Source organism: Danio aesculapii, chromosome 16 (assembly GCF_903798145.1).
Source record: "Danio aesculapii chromosome 16, fDanAes4.1, whole genome shotgun sequence".
NCBI classification, from domain to species: Eukaryota; Metazoa; Chordata; class Actinopteri; order Cypriniformes; family Danionidae; genus Danio; species Danio aesculapii.
The window spans coordinates 23277939-23288144 of NC_079450.1; the positions used below are offsets into that span (position 1 = coordinate 23277939).

The window sequence follows — 10206 nt, forward strand, 5'->3', positions numbered from 1 at the left end:
GTAGCAACCCCAGATTAAAAAGCGACTAAGCTGAAAAGAAAATAAATGAATAAATGATAAAATAAATAACATTAACCATATGATGATCACAAGAAAGTTGATCTTGAAAATTTGAATGCATTCTTCAAAATATCTTCTGTAGCATTCAACAGAATAAAGTCACAGATAAAGGTTTGGAACCATCTGAGGGTGATAAATAGTGAGTAGATGTTAATTTTCAGGTGAACTATCCTATTAAGACATCTAGAAATAGTTCTAGTAAAAATGATAATTCAATAGGAATGTAATTGTCTTGCAGAACAGGTTCATCTGAGTAACTCTTTGGCAAGCCATGGATTGTGTTTTGATATTTAGCTTGTGCTTTGCGTTGCTAAAACTCCAAGTAATTAATGTAACCGATCCAGTTCCTACAGTACAACATGTATGCGAAGACTCAGAATATATCAGCTGGTCTTAAACACTGTATTGTTACAGTTTGGAGAGTGGATAACAACAACTACTATGGATATCGGCCTTATTAATGTGAGGTAACACTTCACAGCACAAGACGTTGTGATTCATTTTACAGTAAAATGTGCTTCAGTTTGGTTTCTTCAGAATAACAGCGCGATGAAGAGATGACAATTTTTTTTAATGACAACAGATATCATCTAGCTGGCAGCTAGCTCTCTGCAACTCTTACATGGTCGCCCACTACAGATAAGCAGGGCTTTGCCTGGTCAGTACCTAGATGGGAGACCACATGGGAAAGCTAGGTTGCTGGCGGAAGTGGTGTTAGTGAGGCCAGCAGGGGGCGCTCAACCTGTGGTCTGTGTGGGTCTTAGCACCCGAGTATGTTAATGGGGAATCTATACTGCTCCGTGCGCATCATCTTTCGGAGGAGATGTTAAACCTGTGGTTGTTAAAAATCCCAGGATGTCCTTTGAAAAAAAATAGGGGTTTAATCCTGGCTAAATTTGGCCTCTGTCTATCATGGCCTCCTAACCATCCCCATATCATAATTGGCTTCATCAATCCACCAATCAGCTGGTGTGTGGTGTGCTGTCTGGCGCAATATGGCTGCCGTCGCGTCATCCAGGTGGATGCTGCACACTGGTGGTGGATGAGGAGATGCAGACTTTGGTTCTTGCAAACAATTTTCTAGCACATTATGCTTTTTAAATCTTTCTGAGATTCAGTCAGTGTAGAAATGTTGATTATCCAGATGCTTTTAAAAGACAGACTTTTACTACAGTTTTTCTTTTTGTTTGTTTGTTTGTTTGTTTAAAATTGCAATGCAAATCAAACTGGCTTATTTATTGGTAATATGACATACACATGAAACGTTTCTTACAGTATCATATTTTTGAATATTTTACAGATTTCTACCATTGCATTATTTTTGACTTCTGATGCAAGAAGTACTCAAGAAAGCAATGTCCAAGTGAGAACAATCCATATATGACCAAATACTACAAATGTTAATTTAATATAAGGTGCGTCCCAAATCGCAAACTGATGCAAATGTGGTTATACTCATGGCAGGTATTATTTGGTCGTTTGGTCAGTTATCTCGCTAATCTGGCAATGGTCAAACGTCATCTGGGAAACTATTGAATTTGCAGTTAGTAAAAAAACCTTAGTGTTTCATTTGGGATGACACTACATTCATATACTATGCTGTTGACTGTGAGTGCATAAGTACATAGTGCATAGTGTGCCATTTGGGATGCAGCCATACTGTTAAAGTGAACATCTGAATTGATATGTATATAGAACAGTGTAAACAATCCAATAAGGAATGCCACAACTGTTTAAAAACTTTACAAAATTTTCATTTTGATTGATTCTGCATTACATCAGATGTAGATTTTACAACAAATCTACTTTTTTTCACCATGAGTCTGTGGGAGCTGTTAGTCTGCAACTGGCACTTCTGAGGTGCTTCAAGCTCAGTTGTTCAACTGATTCAGGAGAGATGGGCCTGCCCACCTTGCAGCTGGATCTGGACAAAGTATATGCCCACACAGTGGCACAGGGATGGCAAGCTTTAATACCTTCCTGGCAATCAAAGCCATAATCTTCTACAACAGTTCCAGGGTGTGCCGACCTATTATTCTTTTCCTTGCTGGATGATGTGCAAGAAGAGTTCCTGGTGTGGCTCGAAGTCTTTGACTCCTGGCCTTTCTTGCGCAGAGGTAACGGATAAATAGAATCTTCCAACTCATCTTGCTTTGGTGAGTTGCAAGGTGACAAGGTCAAGTCACTGCTGGTGTTGTTGGAACTGCTGTTGTGCACTGTGAAACAGTTCTGCAAGTACTTTGGTGCATCAGAATTATTATATACAAATACTGTGTAAACAAAACTTTTAGGAGTACTTTTAGAAGTTGGATATTTATCTTGAGTCTGAGCTTACTTTTGTGCTCATATCAGAGTTGTAAACTTAAACAGTCACTCTGGTCATTATCCAACTGTAAACATGACTTGTCCATAATGATTTTTTTCTTCTATCTGTAAATCTGTGGGCACTGCTTGTCTGCTACTTGCAAATGATGGCATGTTGACACTGGTGGACTGTGCCATGCCCCAAATGAATCAGGAGAGGTGAGCTTGCTGAGTTTTGAATCATACCTGGATGATGTTAAGCCTGCATCACAGAATAAGGGCAGAGAGCTTTGGTGCCTTTAGAGTCTAAGCCATTCGCTTCTACAAATCTTGAGCAGCTCCAGCAGAGCCTGAGCCATTCTGAGCAATTCTTGAGCAGTTCCAGGGTGTGCTGTTCCCAGCTGTTTTCCCATGCTAGATCATGCACGGGAAGATTTCCAAGAATGGCTCAATGAGTTTTAAGTCTTAGACTCCTGGCCTTTCTAGAGAAGAGATAACAGCTAGACAGAATCTTTGTCTTTCTTCTGTTGTGTGACTGAATTGTACGGAGGCCATAATGAGCTTTCCTTAAATCTGTAAGTCTGTGGGAGCTGCTCGTCTGCTGCTGGAACTGCTGGCCAATGAGGCACGATGGCTCGGTGACACTCGTGGACTATGCCGTGACTCAGAGCTCGATTCTTCAACTGAATCAGGGGAGGTGGGTCTGCTCAGCTTGGTATCAGACCTGGAGGAGGTACGTGCCCGCACCGCAGAATAGGGACAGCGAGCTTTGGAGCCCTCCAGGGAATCTGAGTCTGAGCCATTACCTTCTACGACCGTTGAGCAGTTCCAGGGAGCACTACCCTTCCAAGGTTTCTTTCCCATGCTGGATGAGGCATGAGAAGATTCTCTGGTGTGGCCCGATGATTCTGAAGACTTAGACTCCTGGCCTTTCTTGTGCAGTGGTAAAGTTTGGACAGAATCTTCCCCTTCGTCTTGCTTTGGTGGAGTGACAGAGTTGCAAGGTGGTGAGTGCGAGTCACTGCTGGTATTGTTTGAATTGCTGTTGTGCTCTGTGGGACTGTTTTGCAAGTACTTTGGTTCATCAGCACCGTTTTTAGCTGGTAAATCACCCTGAACAGGCAGGAAAGCAGAGGATGGGTTAATCAAAGGAGGATAAGCAGCTCCATCAGGTGGTCGATCAAGAAGAAGGTTGTATCCACTGGGTGCAGATGCAATGGTGGCCTTACGGCCAGTGGAGGTACCAATGCACGTCTGATGCACCACAGAATCTTTCTTCACTTTGTTGGGATAGTAGCTGTCATTGGGATCATCCCTCAGCTGTGGGTAGTAGTTAAGAATGACCTTTTTAAGTTTCTTGTAGCCCAAGTGCAGGATCTCCAGAATGTTGAGGAACAATGAAATGCCAGCTATGCATTGCATGAACACCATGAAGACGCTTTTCTCAGTGGGTCGAGATACAAAGCAATCCACTGCATTACATCAGATGTAGATTTTACAACAAATCTACTTTTTTTCACCATGAGTCTGTGGGAGCTGTTAGTCTGCAACTGGCACTTCTGAGGTGCTTCAAGCTCAGTTGTTCAACTGATTCAGGAGAGATGGGCCTGCCCACCTTGCAGCTGGATCTGGACAAAGTATATGCCCACACAGTGGCACAGGGATGGCAAGCTTTAATACCTTCCTGGCAATCAAAGCCATAATCTTCTACAACAGTTCCAGGGTGTGCCGACCTATTATTCTTTTCCTTGCTGGATGATGTGCAAGAAGAGTTCCTGGTGTGGCTCGAAGTCTTTGACTCCTGGCCTTTCTTGCGCAGAGGTAACGGATAAATAGAATCTTCCAACTCATCTTGCTTTGGTGAGTTGCAAGGTGACAAGGTCAAGTCACTGCTGGTGTTGTTGGAACTGCTGTTGTGCACTGTGAAACAGTTCTGCAAGTACTTTGGTGCATCAGAATTATTATATACAAATACTGTGTAAACAAAACTTTTAGGAGTACTTTTAGAAGTTGGATATTTATCTTGAGTCTGAGCTTACTTTTGTGCTCATATCAGAGTTGTAAACTTAAACAGTCACTCTGGTCATTATCCAACTGTAAACATGACTTGTCCATAATGATTTTTTTCTTCTATCTGTAAATCTGTGGGCACTGCTTGTCTGCTACTTGCAAATGATGGCATGTTGACACTGGTGGACTGTGCCATGCCCCAAATGAATCAGGAGAGGTGAGCTTGCTGAGTTTTGAATCATACCTGGATGATGTTAAGCCTGCATCACAGAATAAGGGCAGAGAGCTTTGGTGCCTTTAGAGTCTAAGCCATTCGCTTCTACAAATCTTGAGCAGCTCCAGCAGAGCCTGAGCCATTCTGAGCAATTCTTGAGCAGTTCCAGGGTGTGCTGTTCCCAGCTGTTTTCCCATGCTAGATCATGCACGGGAAGATTTCCAAGAATGGCTCAATGAGTTTTAAGTCTTAGACTCCTGGCCTTTCTAGAGAAGAGATAACAGCTAGACAGAATCTTTGTCTTTCTTCTGTTGTGTGACTGAATTGTACGGAGGCCATAATGAGCTTTCCTTAAATCTGTAAGTCTGTGGGAGCTGCTCGTCTGCTGCTGGAACTGCTGGCCAATGAGGCACGATGGCTCGGTGACACTCGTGGACTATGCCGTGACTCAGAGCTCGATTCTTCAACTGAATCAGGGGAGGTGGGTCTGCTCAGCTTGGTATCAGACCTGGAGGAGGTACGTGCCCGCACCGCAGAATAGGGACAGCGAGCTTTGGAGCCCTCCAGGGAATCTGAGTCTGAGCCATTACCTTCTACGACCGTTGAGCAGTTCCAGGGAGCACTACCCTTCCAAGGTTTCTTTCCCATGCTGGATGAGGCATGAGAAGATTCTCTGGTGTGGCCCGATGATTCTGAAGACTTAGACTCCTGGCCTTTCTTGTGCAGTGGTAAAGTTTGGACAGAATCTTCCCCTTCGTCTTGCTTTGGTGGAGTGACAGAGTTGCAAGGTGGTGAGTGCGAGTCACTGCTGGTATTGTTTGAATTGCTGTTGTGCTCTGTGGGACTGTTTTGCAAGTACTTTGGTTCATCAGCACCGTTTTTAGCTGGTAAATCACCCTGAACAGGCAGGAAAGCAGAGGATGGGTTAATCAAAGGAGGATAAGCAGCTCCATCAGGTGGTCGATCAAGAAGAAGGTTGTATCCACTGGGTGCAGATGCAATGGTGGCCTTACGGCCAGTGGAGGTACCAATGCACGTCTGATGCACCACAGAATCTTTCTTCACTTTGTTGGGATAGTAGCTGTCATTGGGATCATCCCTCAGCTGTGGGTAGTAGTTAAGAATGACCTTTTTAAGTTTCTTGTAGCCCAAGTGCAGGATCTCCAGAATGTTGAGGAACAATGAAATGCCAGCTATGCATTGCATGAACACCATGAAGACGCTTTTCTCAGTGGGTCGAGATACAAAGCAATCCACTGCATTTGGACAAGGCTCCCGTTCACATTTGTACAGTGTATTCAGTTGAAACCCATACAGGACATATTGTCCAGTCATAAAGAATACTTCTACAGCTGAGCGGGTGACTATGTGAGCCACGTAGGTGCGCAGAAGAGACCCCCTCAATGGAGCCTTGTTTAATTTCCCCTGATCAATCTGCCGAAGCTCACGTTCTATTTTGCGCCGTACCTCCGCCATCTCCACATCCACACCCTCAAGTTCTCGTCTCAGTGCCATCTTTTTGCGCTGACGCTCCTTCTCAAGAGCACGGAGGCGGTAGAGGGCATGGCCCATATACACCAGTGAGGGAGAGGACACAAATATGACCTGCAGAACCCAGTAGCGGATTAGGGAAATGGGGAAAGCTTTGTCATAGCACACATTGCGGCAACCAGGCTGCTCAGTGTTGCAGATAAAGTCAGCCTGTTCATCATTCCACACATCCTCCGCTGCCACGCCAAGCACCAGCATGCGAAAGATGAAGAGGATTGTGAGCCAGATTTTTCCTACCATGGTGGAGTGGATATGCACTTCTTCCAAAATCCCACCAAGAAAGTTCCAGTCTCCCATCTTCACTCTGGCTTTTTTGTGTCTGTAAAAACAAAATAAGGAGAAAAAAATGTGAACTTAGACCATGGGAAATTGCTATTCAATATGAAAATATATTGAAATTAAATCAACTCGAGTACAAAACTGTTATTTGAATGTTTAAGAGCTTTAATTTAAAAATTAACGTTTTCCAACAGTAACCTTACATAAATATGCAAACAATAAATCCAGACAAAAGTGTCAACCTTAAGTTTCAAAACATTTTATGAGCTGAAAGTCAAGTACAAAGACCCAATCCCTCCAAAAAAAAATTGATAACAAAAAGCGTTCCATTATTTTTCCAGATAAACTAGTTATTAATTACTATTGTACCCACATACCCCCGACTATTTTACCCACGCACCACCCACACACTGGCTGTGTATCTAAGATTGTTAAAAAATTGTTTTAAATAGAACATATATATAGATATATATAAATAGAACATCATATATATATAAATGAAGATTTTTCAGCATGAAAAGTCCCAAAATGTACAGCATTAAAAAAATATTAATAATAATCACAATGTTAATGTGTTGTCACAGATAAATATGTAAATTAATAACAACAACTATAATAATAATAATACTATAATAATACTATAATAACGTTAAAGATAATAAATCTATATATTTATTAAATTATTTTAAAATGTTCCAAGAAATTAGGTCATAAATACTCTTAAATATAAGCATGTTTGTACTGAAATACAATTACAGCAAGCTTAATTAACATCTATTAATAGGTCACAAAAAAATTGGTAAAATCAATTGATGTGTTTACAGTTCTACCTCCATGCAACTTTATCTTTAATAGAAAGCAAATAAATCAACTGTAAAGCAACAACGTACCTTAAACAATAGAGGAGAAAATCAAGTAAATCTTCATTGTAACAAGCCACTCCTGCACCTACACATTAGCTACAAAAACCTAGACTCATGCCATCCCGCTTATCATTAAAGGTCTGGGCTAAACACATAACAAGCAGGTCGTCTAGGTGCCAACTTATAGTCATGCAGGAGAAATCAATGTGCCCATTTACCTTACAGCAGTATGGACAGACTGCCGTTGCTTTAAATCCCCGCGGGTCATAGAAGCGCAACGAGGCCACCAAAATATTTAAAAATCGTTGGTGCCCAGCACATCTGACGCAGCACATCACCTGAACTTTTGTGACCCCCTCTTTCCTCTCTGTTGGCACCGAAAGAAGGTTTCCGAGTGCGCAGGGATTTGTTGGCAAGCGTGTTGCTTCTGTATGTGAGAGCGTCAATAATCAGTACTCCACTATCAACATGAAGGGAACACTGAATTGATTCAGCTTGCCAACACTGCCACTGCAAAATAAAACATAAAACCTTCTATAGGCTATATGAATTTAAGCTTGGGTACACTTGATGCCTCTTCATGCTATTGTGCACCCGATATCAATGAAAGTAATGTTAGACAGTCTTGCACAGTTGATTGCTAGTTAACACCCATTGCAGAACGATTTTTTCAGCTGAATTGCAAATCTAGCCCAATATGGGTGCCAACTTGAGTTACACACACACTAAGCCTACTGGTGGATGAGTTTTCTACAGAACTGAAGACCTTTTGGTTCTTTTTAAGACATAAAACTAAAACAATGACACATTTTATTTGATTAATACTTAAAAACCAAAAAGCTGAAGGGAGTTGTTATCATCAAAGCTAAGTTTCTAATGGCATTTGGCCACATGTTGGCACTACTTTTAGCAGTCGATACTTTAGAAAGGAATCAATCGGTCATGTCCGATTTCATACTCTGCTGGGTTCGGTGTAATTAAGTTGTCTCTGCTAGTTGTGGTGATACTTTATTCCATTTAAAAGAAATCAATGGTGCAACCCCATTACACTCACTAACTATGCTGTTGGTTGGTTGCTTTCATTCAAGGCTTGGACATATTTAGGGGCTATGTCAAGTCCTATATTTAACATAATAAATGAGTCTCTTCATTGCACAATCAGATTTAGACTAGAGATGCTTTTTAATAAACTCAGTTAAAGCTTTGATATTCGGCAAAACAGTAAATTTGCAGTTTTCCATTTTTTGTAATTCATGTTTTTATTTTATATTTTCCCTGTTTATTTGTGATTTTGAATTGCATATCTTGATCTTTTAAACTTGAAAAGCTTGAAAAAGTTACTTTTATTAACATTATGAATAGTTTATAGTGACATATTGTCAGGGTTGGTGTTGTATATTGCAGTACAAAAACCTTTTAAAAACGTTGCCATGCATTGTCTGTTATTTACGACACTTATTTTTCTCTATGTTATTTCTCATACTTTATATTATATTATTTCAAACTACTAAAATGTCAATAAATACTCTTTGTTAAACTGTAGAGTTGAATTTTTAATATCAAGTCAACAGAGCAAAGATCAACATCCCATAATCCACAACCATAAATAAAGGGAAAACACTTGTGAATGCCAAAATACAGAAATTGTTAATTAACTTTAATTTTTACAGTGCATATTAGGATATTATAGCTTGAATGCAATTAATGTTTGTTGAAATAATTATATCATAATCTTCCACAAACTGACACTTAATTTGATGAACTGAGAAGATTTTTTTAATGCATACGGTGTTAAAAATATCCATAAATTAGCAGTTCTCCATATTTTGTGATTTCATGTTTTTATGTTTATTCGTGCTTTTGAATTGCATTATGAGAACTTTCTGCCAACAACTTTTAACCTTAAAGGTTATAAAAGTGACTTTTATTAACATTTTTATTAGTTAAGTGACAAATTGTCTGGGCTGAAGTTGTATATTATGGTACAAATCCTTGTATTAAGCTGCCTGTACATATTCTGTTATTTTACAAACTTATTTCTCTACATATTATTTCTTATGCATTATATCATTTCAAACTACTAAAATTTCAATAAAAGTCACTTTGTTTAACTGTAGAGTTGATTTTTCAACATCAAAAGTCAACAGAGCAGAGATCAACCTCCCATAATCCAATTCACCACCGTAATTAAATGGAAAACACTTGTAAATCACAAAATACAGAAACTGTTAATTAACAAATATTTGTTACAGTGCATATTAGCTTGAATGCATTTGATGCTTGTTGAGGAGTAAAATAGTCCTCCACAAACATTAATAAAAGGGAATGTTTTATGTACACATCGTTGGATTAAGAAGTGACCTCTGTTGCTGAGACACAAGATTTCTTACTAACCTAAATCTGTGACCGATTAAACATTTATAGTAGTCTCAATGTACATCCCTACACTGTATGGATATAGCATGACTGAGCATGACACAGCAATTATTACAAGTCATGACACATCAGTGCATCCATCGTTGATGGGGTCAGCAAAAACAAAATGACCATAACATCCACAATATAAATGTATATACAGTTAAAGCAATACGCAGACACGGGGTTAAACAAAATTACTGACAGAATTATTAGTTCTCCTGTGACACCAGTACATTTTCAGATATTTCCCAAGTGATGTTTAACAGATTTTTTCCAATTTCGCTATTGTATTTCTTCTGAAGAAATTCTTATATCGATCAGTTTGTTTGTAGAATATTAATAAACAATATGTTTTCAACTGGCTACAGAACAAAGCTCTGATGTTCAGTGATTTGCTTAATTAACTTACTAAATTAACAAATTAACCTCCAAGTTAAAAAAAAAAAAACTCCTCAGCATGTGGAAAATATCTGAAAAATATCTATTTTCACATAAGGCAGGGGTGTC

General features: G+C 39.7%; 2 protein-coding genes across 2 annotated transcripts; both read right to left on the reverse strand.

Moving 5' to 3' along the window:
* Positions 1–1841: 1841 nt before the first annotated feature.
* On the reverse strand, positions 1842–4785 carry LOC130243073 (gap junction alpha-9 protein-like). Its single transcript, XM_056475121.1, has 3 exons — positions 4698–4785; positions 4045–4284; positions 1842–3845 (listed from the first exon to the last, which is right to left on the reverse strand). Exons 1-3 carry the CDS (start codon positions 4783–4785, stop codon positions 2932–2934), a joined length of 1242 nt encoding a protein of 413 aa, XP_056331096.1. The 3' UTR covers positions 1842–2931.
* Positions 3850–6448, reverse strand: LOC130243902 (gap junction alpha-9 protein-like). The gene has a single exon (XM_056476205.1). It carries the CDS (start codon positions 6434–6436, stop codon positions 4940–4942), a length of 1497 nt encoding a protein of 498 aa, XP_056332180.1. The 5' UTR covers positions 6437–6448; the 3' UTR covers positions 3850–4939.
* Between the last annotated feature and the right edge of the window lie 3758 nt (positions 6449–10206).

Coding starts and splice junctions, on each gene's coding strand:
- LOC130243073 (XM_056475121.1), bottom strand. CDS start 4,785: ATGGGAAAACAGCTGGGAACAGCACACCCTGGAACTGCTCAAGAATTG. Junction 4,285..4,697: donor GCTGGAGCTGCTCAAGATTT/GTAGAAGCGAAT, acceptor ACTGTTTCACAG/TGCACAACAGCAGTTCCAAC. Junction 3,846..4,044: donor TGGCTTTGATTGCCAGGAAG/GTATTAAAGCTT, acceptor TCTACATCTGAT/GTAATGCAGTGGATTGCTTT.
- LOC130243902 (XM_056476205.1), bottom strand. CDS start 6,436: ATGGGAGACTGGAACTTTCTTGGTGGGATTTTGGAAGAAGTGCATATC.